A 13,539-nucleotide genomic window follows, 5' to 3' on the forward strand; every position below is an offset into this window, starting at 1 on the left:
CTCTAAGTATTCTATGACACCAGTGTTACTTTGATATCAAAACCATCACAAAACATCACAACAAAAGAAACCTAATATAGTTGCAAAAACTGTCAGTAAAATACTAGCAAACCAAATTCAGTAGATCATTAAAAAAAATCATTCACGACGATCAAGTGGGATTTATCCCTGGGATGCAAAAACAATTCAACATACACAAATCAATCAAAGTGATGTATCACATTAACAGAAAGAAAAGAATCATATTTTAATACATGCAGAAAAAGAATCTGACAAAATTCAATATCCCTTCATGATAAAAAAAAAAAACAAACTCCTAACAAGTTGAATTAGACATAGAAGGAACATATCTCAACATAATAAAGACCATACATGATAAACCACAGCTAACATCATACTCAATGATGAAAGGCTTAAGATGTCCTCTAAGATCAAGAATAAGACAAGGGTACCCACTTTTACCACTCCTATTCAACACAGTACTTGAAGTCCTACCCAGAGCAATCAGGCAAGAAAAAGAAATAAAAGGTATCAAAATTGGAAAGGAAGAAGTAGAATGTCTCTATTTGTACATGACATGATTCTATATATAGAAAGTTGTAAAGATGCAACCAAATTCAAACAAAAATCTGTTTAATCAACAAATTCAGTAAAGTTGCAAGATATAAATTTAACATGTAAATATCAGTAGCATTTCTATATGCTAGCAACAAATTTTCTGACAAAGAAATAACAAGAGCCTCAAAAACAACCAAATAGGATAAGTGTATATAAGAAGGCCAAAGATTTCTACTCTGAAAACTGCAAGACAGTGATGAAAGAAAACAAAGAAGATACAAATAAATTGAAAGGTAATCACTATTTGTGCCCTGGAAGTATTAATATTGTTAAAACGTCAATACCACCAAAATCTGTGTATAGATTCAACACAATCCTCATAAAGATACCAATGGCATTTTTTTACAGATGTAGAAAACAACATACCTAAAATTTATAGGGAACCACAAAGACCCTGAATAGCCAAAGAAATCCTGTGAAAGAAGAAAAAGTATAAAGCTATAGGCATTAAAAGAGCATGGCACTGCATAAAAACAAATGAGTCAGAACTGAGAACCCAGAAATAAACCCAAGACTATACAGTCAACTAATATCTGACAATGGAGCCCCGAATATTCAATTGAGAAGGACAGACTACAAAAATGGCACTAGGGTTACTGGATATTCACATGTATAAGGAATAAACGTTGCACCACTCACAAAAATTAACTCAAAATAAGTTAAAGGCTTAAATGTAAAACCTGAAACTATGCAACTCCTAAAGACAACAGGAATAAAGCCTCTTAACATGGGTCTTGGTAACCATTTTTTGGATATGACACCTAAAGCACAGGCAACGAAATAAAAAATAAACAAGTGGGACTACATCAAACTAAAAAGCTTCAGCACAGGAAAAGAAACCATCAACAAAATGAAGTGTACCTAACGGGAGAAAATATTTGCAAATGATCTATGTAATAAGGGGTTAATATCTGAATTATAATTCATACAATTACATACAATTTAACAGCAGAAGAAAAATCAGTGCAATTAAAAAGTGGGCAGAGGACCTGAATAGACATTTCTTCAAAGATGATATATTGAGGTGCCTGGGTGGCTCAGTGGGTTGAGCGTCCGACTTCAGCTCAGGTTATGATCTCACAGTTTGTGGGTTCAGGCCCTGTGTCAGGCTCTGTGCTGACAGCTTGCTCAGAGCCTGGAGCCTGCTTCGGATTCTGTGTTTCCTTCTCTCTCTGCCCCTCCCCTGCTCACACTCTGTTTCTGTCTCTCAAAAATAAATAAATGTAAAAAAAAAAAATTAAAAAAAATTCAAAGATGATATATGAAAGACCAACAGGTGCATGAAAAGATGCTCAACATCACTAGTCATTAAAGAAATGCAAATTAAAATAGCAACGAGGCATCACCTCAAATCTGTTAGAATGGCCATCATCAAAAAGAGATAGAGGCACTTGGGTGGCTCAGATGGTTGAGCATCCTACTCTTGATTTCGGCTCAGGTCATGATCTCACAGTCATGGGATTGAGCCCCACAGAGCCTGCTTGGTATTGTCTCTCTCTCTCTCTCTCTCTGCCCCTCTCTCTCTCACACATGCGTTTTCTCTCTCTCTCTCTCAAAATAAACTTAAAAAAAAAAAAGGAAATAAATGCTGGCATGGATGTGGAGAAAAGGGAACCCTTATGCACTGTTGGTGGGATTTTAAATTGTTACAGCCCCTATGGAAAACAGTATGAAAGATGCTCAAAAAAAAATTAAAAATAGAATTACCATATGATCCATCATTTCTACTTGGGAATTTATCCCCCCAAAATGAAATTACCTATTTGAAAAGATATCTGTACCTCTATGTTCATAGTAGCATTTACAATAGCCAAGACATGGAAACAACCTAAGTACAGATCCAATAGAAGATGAATAAAGCAGTTGTGTGTGTGTATGTGTATGTGTGTGTATACACATACACAATGAAATATTATTCAGGTATTAAAAAAAAAGGAAATTCTGCCATTTGCAACAACATAGATAGACTCTGAAAGCATTATGCTAAGTGAAATAAAAGTACTGTATGATTTCACTTATATGTGGAATCTTAAACAAACAAAAAAAAGGCATAAGACTTGTGGCTACCAGAGGCGGAAGGTAGGAGAAAGGGGAATTGAAGGAAGATGGTCAAAATGTATAAACTTCTAGTTATAAAATAAATAAGTACAGCTGAAAAACACAAATTTAAACTGTGTGGATCCACTTATGCATGGATTTCTCTTGAGAAGATACAGTGTGAATTTATTTTCCTTATGATTTTTTTTTAGTAATACTTTCTTTTCTGTAATTTACTTTATAGGGAGAATACAGTATATAAGACCTATAACATACAAAATAATGTATTGATTATTTACGTTATCATTAAGGCTTCCAGTCAACAGGTTATTAGAAGTTAAGTTTTTGGAACGTCAAAAGTTTTATGTGGATTTTCAACTGCATAGGGATTAGCATCCCTTGTTGTTCAAGGGTGAACTATATTAGGGATGTAATGTACAACATGAAGACTATAGCTAAACTTGATGTATCATATATAGAGAAGTTGGTAAGAGAGTAAACCCTAAGAGTTCTCATCACAAGGAAAAAATACTTTTCTTTTTTTCTTCTCTTTCCTTTTTACTGCATCTATATTAGAAGATGGACTATCAGCTGAACCGACTGTAGTAATCACTTCACAGTATATGCAATCAAACCATCATGCTATAGACCTTAAACTTACACAGTGATGTATGTCAATTCTTCCTCAATAAAACCAGAGAAAAAGAAAAAACTAAAGACTAGTGTCTCTTATGATATAAAATTCCTCAACAAAATAATGGCAAGCTGAATTCAGCAGCCTATTAAAAGGATTACACAACGTGACCAAGTGAGATTTATCCCAAAATACAAGGTTCATTCACCATACAAAAATCAATTGAGGGAAGATACCACATTAACAGAATGAAGGGGGAAGAAACCAACATGATGATCTCAACAGACACAGAAAAAAGCATCTGACAAATTCCAACACCCTTTCATGATAAAAACACTCCACAAACTAGTTGCTGGAAGGAAACATTCTCAACTGATTAGGAGCATTTATGGAAAGCCCACAGTTAACGTCACAGTTAGTAGTGAAAGCCTAGCAGCTTTCCTCCTACAATCAGGAACAAGACAAAGATATTTGCTTTTGTCACTTCTTCTCATCATTGTACTGGAAGTTCTGGCCAGGAAAACAAAGCAAGATTAAGAAATAAAAGGTGTCCAGGGCGCCTGGGTGGCACAGTCAGTTAGGTATCTGACTTCAGCTCAGGTCATGATCTTGTGGTTTGGGGGTTCGAGCCCCGCATCAGGCTCTGTGCTGACAGCTCAGAGCCTGGAGCCTGCTTCAGATTCTGTGTCTCCCTCTCCTTCTGCCCCTCCCCTGCTCACACTCTGACTCTGTCTTGCAATAGTAAATAAACGTTAAAAAAAAAAAAAAAAAAAAAAAAAAATATATATATATATATATATATATATATATATATAAAATAAAAGGTGTCCAAATTGTAAAGAAAAAACTAAAACTATGCACAGATAGTTTATTTATATATGACATGGTCATATATAGAAAAATCTTAGGGGTTAGGGAGAGGGGAAAATGGGTGATGGGCATTTTAAGGGCACTTGCTGGGATGAGCACTGCATGTTGTATATAAGCAATGGATCACAGGAATCTACCCCCAAAACCAAAAGCATATGGTACACACTGTATGTTAGCCAACTGGACCATAAATTCTATTAAAAAAATAATAAAATTATTTTTATTGATCACAAACTGAATTAATATTTTGGCTATATTGGATTAAATTATTAAAATTTATTTTTCCTTTCACTTTTTAAAAAGAAAAGAAAAAAGAAAAACCCTAAATAGGGGCACCTGGGTGGCTAAGTTAGTTGAGTGTCCAACTCTTGATTTCGGTTCAGGTCATGACCCCATGATCATGGGATGGAGCCCCCTATCAGGCTCCCTGCTGTGCGTGGAGCCTACTTAAGATTCTCTCTTTCCCCCTCTGCCCCTCTTGTCCACTCACCTACTCTCTAAAAGAAAAAAAAGAAAAAATAAAAACCCTAAATAATCTACAAAAAAACTAGTAGATAGAACCAATAAATGAGTTTAGCAAAGCTATAGTATATAAGATCAAATATCAGTTGCACTCCTATACACTAGCAATGAACAATCTGAAAATGAAATTAAGAATTCCAATAGCATTAAAAAGAATAAAATACTTAAAGAATAAATCTAACCAAAGAAGTACAAGACTTGCACAATGAAAATTACAAAACACTGTTGGAAAAAAAAAAAGGATCTAAATAAATGGAAAGACAACACTTGTCTGTGGATTGGAAGACACAATGCTGTCAAAATGGCAAACTACTCCCCAAACTACTCTACAGACTCCATGAAATCCGTATCAAAAACCCAACTGGCTCCTTTGCAGAAATTTACAAGCTGATCCTAAAATATGTATGAAAATTGAAGAAACTCAGAATTCTCAAAATCATCTTAAAAAAGAACAGAGGACTCACAGTTACTTATTTCAAAACTTTTCACAAAGCTATAGTAATGAAGACATCGTGATACTGGCACAAAGACCAACAGGTCTACATGTAGACTGATGAAAGAGAATTGAGAATTCAAAAATAAACTCATACATTTATGTTCAACTGATTCTCATCAAGGATGAAAATGGAGAAAAAAGAGTCAACAAATGGTGCTGGGACAACTGGAAATTTACATGGAAAAGAATGGATTTGAACTCCTACCTCACCATGTATAAAGGTTAACTTTTTAGGATCAAAGACTAAATGTAAAGGCTAAAAGATATAAAACTCTTAGAAACAAATAGGTGAAAATCTGTGTAATTTTGGACTGGACAAGAGTTTAGATATGACACCAAAAGCACAAGCAATCAAAGAAAACTAAACTGGACTTCTTCAAAATTAAAAACTTATGCATCAAAGAACATCATCAAGAAAGTAAAAAGACAATCCACATAATGGGAGAAAATACTTGCACATTATATATATAACCAGAGACTTATATTCAGAAAAGACTCTTAAAACTAAATAAAGGGGCCCCTGGGTGGCTCAGTTGTGAGTGTCCAACTTCGTCTCAGGTCATGATTTCATGATTCATGAGTTTGAGTCCCACATCAGGCTCGCTGCTCTCAGTGCAGAGTGTGCTTTGGATCCTCTGTCCCCCTCTCTCTTTGCCCCTCTCCACTTGTGCTCTCTCTCAAAAATAAACAAACAAAACCCTCAACAATAAAAAGACAAACCCAGTTTAAAAATGGGCAAAGAATTTGAATAGATATTTCTCCAAAGAAGATAGACAAATGTCAAATAAGCACATGAAAAGATGCTCAACATCATTACTCATTAGAAAATGCAAATCAAAACCATAAGAAACCACTTCACACCCAGTAATTGTTAATTTTTTTTAATGGATAATTACAAGAGTTAGCAAGGTTGTGAAGCAACTGGAACCCTCTCATACATTGCTGTCAGTAATGTAAAATAGTACAGCTACTTTGAAGAACAATTTGACAGTTCCTCAAAAAGAATTACATAGAATTACATATGACCCAGCAAGTCCATTCCTAGATACATACTCAAAAGAACTGTAAACAGGTATTTAAACAAATATTTGTACATGACTGTTGATAGTTATAAACAATATCCAAAAATGTGGAAATAATCCAAATGTCCATCAACTAATCAATGGGTAAACAAAATGTGGTATATATATCCATACAATGGAATATTATTCATCCATAAAAAGGAATAAAGTACTGATACATGTTACAATGTGGATGGGCCTCAAAAACATGATAAGTGAAAGATGTCAGACACAAACGATCCCATTCTATATGACTCCACTTCTAGGAAATATCCTGAGTAGGTAAAGCCATAGCGACAGAAAGCAGATTAGTGTTTGCCAAGGGCTGGAAATAAGAGTAAATAGAAAGTGACTACTTAATGGGTACAGGGTTTCCTTCCAGGGTGATACAAGTGTTCTGGAACTACACAGAGGTAATGGTTACACCACATTGTAAATGTATTAAATGTCACTATATTGGGCACTTTAAAATGGTTAATTTTATGTTGTGTGAAGTTACCTCAATAAGAAAAAAAAGAAGTGAAAGCAGACGTTCACACAAAAACTTGTACACAATTGTTTACAGTGCTATTATTCATAATAGCAAAAAAGGAGAAACAACCTAAATGTTCACCAGTTGATGGATAAACAAAACTGGTATACCCAAACAATGAAGTATTACTCAGTCATAAAAAAATGAAGTACTGTCACATAGTATGGATAAACCTTGAAAATATTATGCTAAGGGAAAGAAGCCAAACACACAAAGGACACATATTATATGATTCCATTTATATAAAATGTCTAGAACAGGCAAATTCACAGAGACAGAAACTAGATTAGTGCTTGGCAGGGGACAGAAAGTGGAGAATTGGGATTAACTGGTAATAAATATAAGGTTTGTTTTGGGAGTAACAAAAATATTCTGGAATTAGACAGCGATGATGACTGCACAACACAGTGAAAATGCTAAAAATCCACTGCAGTGTACGTTATTACAATAATGAATTTTATATGATGCGAAATACAGAAGTAAAAATCAAAGACTTATCACCTGTTTACAAGTATATGTTAAATATAAGGACACAATCAGTTAAAAGTAAAAGGACAGAAAAGGATGTAACATGCTACAAATTCTTTCATTAATCAAAAGAAAATAAGAGTTGCTATGTTAATATCAAACAAAGTAGACTATAAAACCAAAAGAAAAAGAAAAAAACAAAAAAACCCAAGAGTTATTTCAAAGATAAAGGGGATCATTTTATAATGATAAAGAGGTCAATGCATCAAGAAAATATAATCGATCCTAAATGTTTATATTCCTAATAACAGCACTTTAAAATACATGCTGCAAAAATTAATAAATTGCAAAAAGGGGCACCTGGGTGGCTCAGTCAGTTGAGGGTCCTTGATTTCAGCTCAGGTCATGATCCCAGGGTTATGGGATCAAGCCAAGCATCAGGCTGTGTGCTGACCATGGAGCCTGCTTAGGATTCTCTCTGTCTCTCTCTCTTTCTCTCCCTGCCTCTCTTCCCCTGTTAATGCTCTCTCTCTAAAAAAATTTTTTAAATTAAAAACAAAAACAAAAACAAAAACGCAGTATCTATCAAATTAACCAGGATTCTTCACAGAGCTAGAACAAAAAATCCTAAAATTTATATGGAACCAGAAAAGACACCGATAAGCCAAAGCAATCTTGAAAAAGAAAACCAAAGCAGAAGGCATCACAATCCTGACTTCAAGATGTATTACAAAGCTGTAATCATCAAGACAGTATGGTACTGGCACAAAAACAGACACTCACATCAATGGAACAGAATAGAGAACCCAGAAATGGACCCACAAACCTATGGCCAACTAATCTTGACAAAGCAGGAAAGACTATCCAATGGAATAAAGACAGTCTCTTCAGCAAATGGTGCTGGGAAAAATAGACAGCGATATGCAGAGAAATGAACTTGGACCACTTTCTTACACCATACACAAAAATAAACTCAAAATCGATGAAAGACCTAAATGTAAGACAGAAAGCTATCAGAATCCATGAGGAGAAAGCAGGCAAAAATCTCTTTGATCTTGGCCACAGCAACTTCTTAACATCTCCAGAGGCAAGGAAAACAAAAGCAAAAATGAACTACTGGGATCCCATCAAAATAAAAAGCCTTCTGCACAGTGAAGGAAACAATCAGCAAAACTAAAAGGCAACCGACAGAATGGGAGAAGACACTTGCAAATGACATATCAGATAAAGAGTTAGTATCCAAAATCTATAAAGAACTTATCAAACTCAACACCCAAAAAACAAATAATCCAGTGAAGAAATGGGCAAAAGACATGAATAGATACTTCTTTAAAGAAGACATCCAGATGGCCAACTGACACATGAAAAAATGCTCAACATCACTCATTATCAGGGAAATACAAATCAAAACCACAATGAGATACCACCTCACACCTGTCAGAATGGCTAACATTAACAACTCAGGCACAACAGATGTTGGCAAGGATACGGAGAAAGAGGATCTCTCTTGCACTGCTGGTGGGAATGCAAACTGATGCAGCCACTCTGGAAAACAGGATGGAGGTTCCTCAAAAAATTACAAATAGAACTACCCTACAACCCAGCAATTGCACTGCTAGGTATTTATCCAACGGATACAGTTATACTGTTTTGAGTGGGCACATGCACCCCAATGTTTATAGCAGCACTATCAACAATAACCAAAGTATGGAAAGAGCCCAAATGTCCATCAATGGATGAATGGATAAAGAAGCTGTGGTCTATATACATAATGGAGTATTACCCAGCAATCAAAAAGAATGAAATCTGGCCATTTGCAACTATGTGAATGGAACTAGAAGGTACTATGCTAAGTGAAATTAGTCAAAGGAAGACAAATATCATATGACTTCACTCAGATGAGGACTTTAAGACACAGAACAGATGAACACAAGGGAAGGGAAGCAAAAGTAATATAAACACAGGGAGGGGGACAAAATATAAGCGACTCTTAAATATGGAGAACAAACAGAAGGTTACTGGAGGGGTTGCGGGAGGGTGGATGGGCTAAATGGGTAAGGAGCATTAAGGAATCTACTCCTGAAATCATTGTTGCACTATATGCTAACTAACTTGGATGTAAATTTTAAAAAGTAAAATAAAATTCAAGAGAAAAGAAAGAAAAAAATTTAAAAATACTGCAAAGAAACAAACCTACAACTATACTTGGACGTTTCAACATCCTTCTCTCAATAATTTATAGAGCAACCAGACAGAGTATCATTAAGGATACAGAAGACTCAAACAGCACTATGAACCAACTTGACCTGAATGACATTTATAAAATACTCCCAACAAGAAACTGAATAAGCATTCTTTTCATGTGCACAAAGAAAATTTACAAAGCTGGACCATATTCTGGGTTATAAAATAAATCTCAACAAACTTAAAGAATCCTTATTTTTTATTTTTAATATAAACCAGTATTAATCAGGGAGGGGGTGCTGAGGGAGACTGGCCTCTAAGAAGGGAGCATTTAGAAATGGTGGAGATGGAATTTGGCTGTCACAATGACTTTGGGGGTCTGCTGAGGATAGTCCAACATGATAACATGATGTCCTAATCAAAAGACAAATAATGTCCCCATGTCTCCCTACAGTGTCCATTGAAAAACATTATTCTAAACCAATTAGGAAATTCAGAAAGTAGCAGAGTTACATGTGAAAGTTACACTAGGTCTCAGCTGTCCAGCCACTCTACTCTCACCTCTACATAAAACAGAAATATAATGTGAGGAAAATGAGTAAACAATTGTCAAGTGCTTATACTACTAGGAATAAAGGTATAGGTAATTCATGAAACTATTAACTGTTTAAAAATAAGCATACACAGGGGCGCCTGGGTGGCTCAGTCGGTTAAGCATCCGACTTTGGCTCAGGTCATGATCTCGCAGTTTGTGGGTTCGAGCCCCACGTCGGGCTCTGTGCTGATAGCTCAGAGCCGGAGCCTGCTTCAGACTCTGTCTTCCTCTCTCTCTGCCCTTCCCATGCTCATGTTCTGTCTCTGTCTCTCAATAATAAATAAATGTTAAAAAATTTTTAAAAATAAAAAAATAAGCATTCACAAAACTAAGTTATCAACACACTAATAAAGTTAGAATAAATGTTCAAGAATGCAAAGAAAAAACTACATCTTTTTGAACAAATGTTATAAAAATAAATCTCTTCCCTACTTCTTTAATATAGACAAATTTTCTTTCCCACATAAATCAGGAATCATAGGTAGGTATAGACTAATGTACCTCTCAATAGATAGTAACAGTTTATTATATTAAGGACCTCACCTTATGAGCTGCAAAACTGCGTTCATTTTTTTCTAGTGCTCTTTTTGCATACTCTAGGGCTTCATAGACCAAGAGCTTTTTCTCCTCTTCTGAGGTTCCACTAAGCTGAGCTATATCACGTGATGCCCGTGCCAAACGCCACAGTAACTCTGCGTCTTCACTAATTTGAAATAAATATAAAATAACCAGTTTAGCTCAAATGTAAAAATTGTTAAAGGTCACAGCACTAATGAATACATAATGATGGTCTTACAGGTCAGTGAAGATTTAGCAGTGTCAAAAGTCATTATTCACAATGCTATATTCTTTCACACAAAAACTTTATTTGCTAAAATTTCCTACAAAATACTACACATAAATATTAAACTTTCTTATGATATCTAAAATACTAACTTCCTTAGAAAAGACCTTTGTATTTTAATTCTCCAAACACTTGCACTACAAATTCAACATGTAACTTAAGACTTTGGCACTTCAGACAACTCACTACCTGGTTCAGATAGTCCCATAAAATAAATAAGTTTTATAGACAGGATCATGCTTTAAAAAACAAAACTGCTATATCCGTAGACCAAAATACAGTACCTGGCACACAATAGGCATATGATAAATATGTGTTAATAAATGATTGAATATAACAAAATCTCAAGATAAATCCTATGTTTGCGTGTGTCATCCATTCCATGATGCATGAAATATTTCAAGTAAGGGCACTGGACCCCTTGAAGAACTTCCATTTGAAAATACTTTTATAAACTAAGAAATGGTTAATAAATGAAATAGTAACCATAATTAAGAGTTAGAAATATTTTTTAAAACATTAGACTTTTAATCCTTTTTATTAAATGTCTGCCCTTAAGCCCATTATATATTTCTTAACAAAAAATGGTATTCACCTGGGGGGCCTGTGTGGCTCAGTCGGTTGAGCATCCAGCTCTTGATTTCAGCTAAGGTCATGATCTCACGGTTACGGGATCAAGCCCTGCATGGGGCTCTGCACTGACAGCAGAGCCTGCTTGGGATTCTCTTTTTCCCTCTCTCTCTGCTCCTCCCCTGCTCACGTTCTCTCTCGCTTACTCTCTCAAAATAAATAAATAAACTTAAAAAAATGGTATTCACGTAAAATTTTGAAACTAAAGGTAGCAACTGTATATCTATAATTAAATATGGGGTAACTATCTTACAGCTTGCTTTTCAAGTAATTACTGAAAGGACTATAAAATACCAAACCAGCCCCTACAAGTAACTAAGGGGAACATGGAGAGGAAAAAATGGATCCTATAGACATTTGGGAAGTAAAATTGATGGGTTGTGGTGGAAAACTGGTCTTGGGAATCTAAGAAAGGTAGCTGAAAATGACTCAATATCTTTAGCTTAGAAGATTAAGTAAATATGTGGTCTGGCAATGCCATTTTAGCCTTATTTAACCTATTTAATAGGGTAGAATCTCCTTCCACTTGAATCCTCCCCCAAACTGACTACATAGTGATACTCTGGACTAAACATGTAATCTAATACTTAAAATGGAAAAAGGAGGCATTTTTAGTTTCTCTAAAAAACTGCTTCTAAATTGATACACAGGGGCGCCTGGGTGGCTTAGTCATTAAGCGTTCGACTTCAGCTCAGGTCATGATCTCACGGTTCATGAGTTCAAGCCCCGCAATGGGCTCTGTGCTGACAACTCAGAGCCTGAAGCCTGCTTCGAATTCTGCATCTCCCACTCACTCTGTCCCTCCCCTGCTTGCATTCTCTTTCCCTCTCAAAAATAAACATTAAAAAAAAAAATTTGAAGTGATACACAGATACTATTCAATGGTGGCATATGATCATCCTAATTCATTTATATCCTATGCCAGTAAGAAATTAACTTAAAAAGATGAGAAATATACAACATAGATATATGAGATAACCATATATTCAACAACTACCTCATATGATCCAAAGCAAAATAACAAATGTAAAAAAAATACTTCAACATTCTACTAGAATAACTATGGAGAATCACCTTTATTAAATCATTGAGATACATGTGGCACTTGTGAATCATTTACTGAAACATTATACTATAAATTAAACACTAAGAAACATTATTTTGCAGTAAAATTTTTTTTAAAAAATATAAAAATTTCAAGCACCAAGAACCATCTTAATTGTTAAATAACAAAAACTTTGAGGAAACTGCAAACCCAAGCCTATCATATATTGCCTACCTTTCCTTGTATTGAGTCAGCAACTGATAAAGTTTTTCTGTTTCTCCACTCTCATATAGGTAGTCTGCTTGTTCAAGAATTTCTTCAACTCTGAAGACTAAAAATGAAAAAGACACAATAAAGTAGGTCTTCCCAAGCCAGATGGCAATAATGCTAAGAAATATAAACACTTTCATATATAAGAAAAAGAAATTAGATATAGAAATCACCTATAAAGAAGTATCAGAAATTCTGAAGAACCTATATTTAAGTGTAGTAGAAATAAGTAAATGAAGCTATCGCAGTTAAGTGTTTACTGAAACCAGAGAAAAGAAAAACATAGAAAACTTATTGTGGAACTGACTATATTTTTTTAAATGCAATTTCCTGCAAGAAAGTTATGGTACCCTTACCCTCCACACACACAAACTCTCTGTTGTTGTTGCTAAATACCATTCATTGTTGAAAATGATGATGTAATATCCACTTCCAGTACTGAAAATTATTAATTTGAATGAACTGCACCACACTGTTTCACTAGACTCTATGATCTAACTTATACAGATGCTGTTATAGAAAGAGTCAAATCTGTCATCAAAAACTTACATGAATTTAACTACACAGAGAATCTGAAACTACCCTCACTGGCACTATACACCAACCAATTCATTAACTAGTTTATACATTACTACAAAACATACAAACCTTATAGACAACATGATGCTCTAAAAAAAGTTGATTAGTTCCTGAAAAAAAACAGTAAGCTTGAATTTCAGGATATTCCAATTAT

The 13,539-nt window shown here is 34.9% G+C and overlaps 1 protein-coding gene across 4 annotated transcripts in view; it reads right to left on the reverse strand.

Annotated features, from left to right (window-relative positions):
- The window catches only part of RMDN1 (regulator of microtubule dynamics 1), a 56,360-nt gene that overhangs the window by 16,282 nt on the left and 26,539 nt on the right, over window positions 1-13,539 (reverse strand). For all 4 annotated transcript variants that reach the window (XR_008419968.1, XM_019453400.2, XM_019453399.2 and 1 more), the window contains exons 3-4: window positions 12,771-12,867; window positions 10,561-10,720 (exon numbers count right to left, since the gene is read on the reverse strand). Coding sequence is in view for 3 of the 4 variants with exons in the window: in XM_019453400.2 (XP_019308945.1) it covers window positions 10,561-10,720; window positions 12,771-12,867 (257 nt within the window). In the remaining variant the exon portion in view is untranslated. The remainder of the gene's footprint in view (window positions 1-10,560; window positions 10,721-12,770; window positions 12,868-13,539) is intronic.

This window comes from Panthera pardus, unplaced genomic scaffold (assembly GCF_024362965.1).
Source record: "Panthera pardus isolate Hobbes unplaced genomic scaffold, ASM2436296v1 HiC_scaffold_7, whole genome shotgun sequence".
Classification (NCBI taxonomy): domain Eukaryota; kingdom Metazoa; phylum Chordata; class Mammalia; order Carnivora; family Felidae; genus Panthera; species Panthera pardus.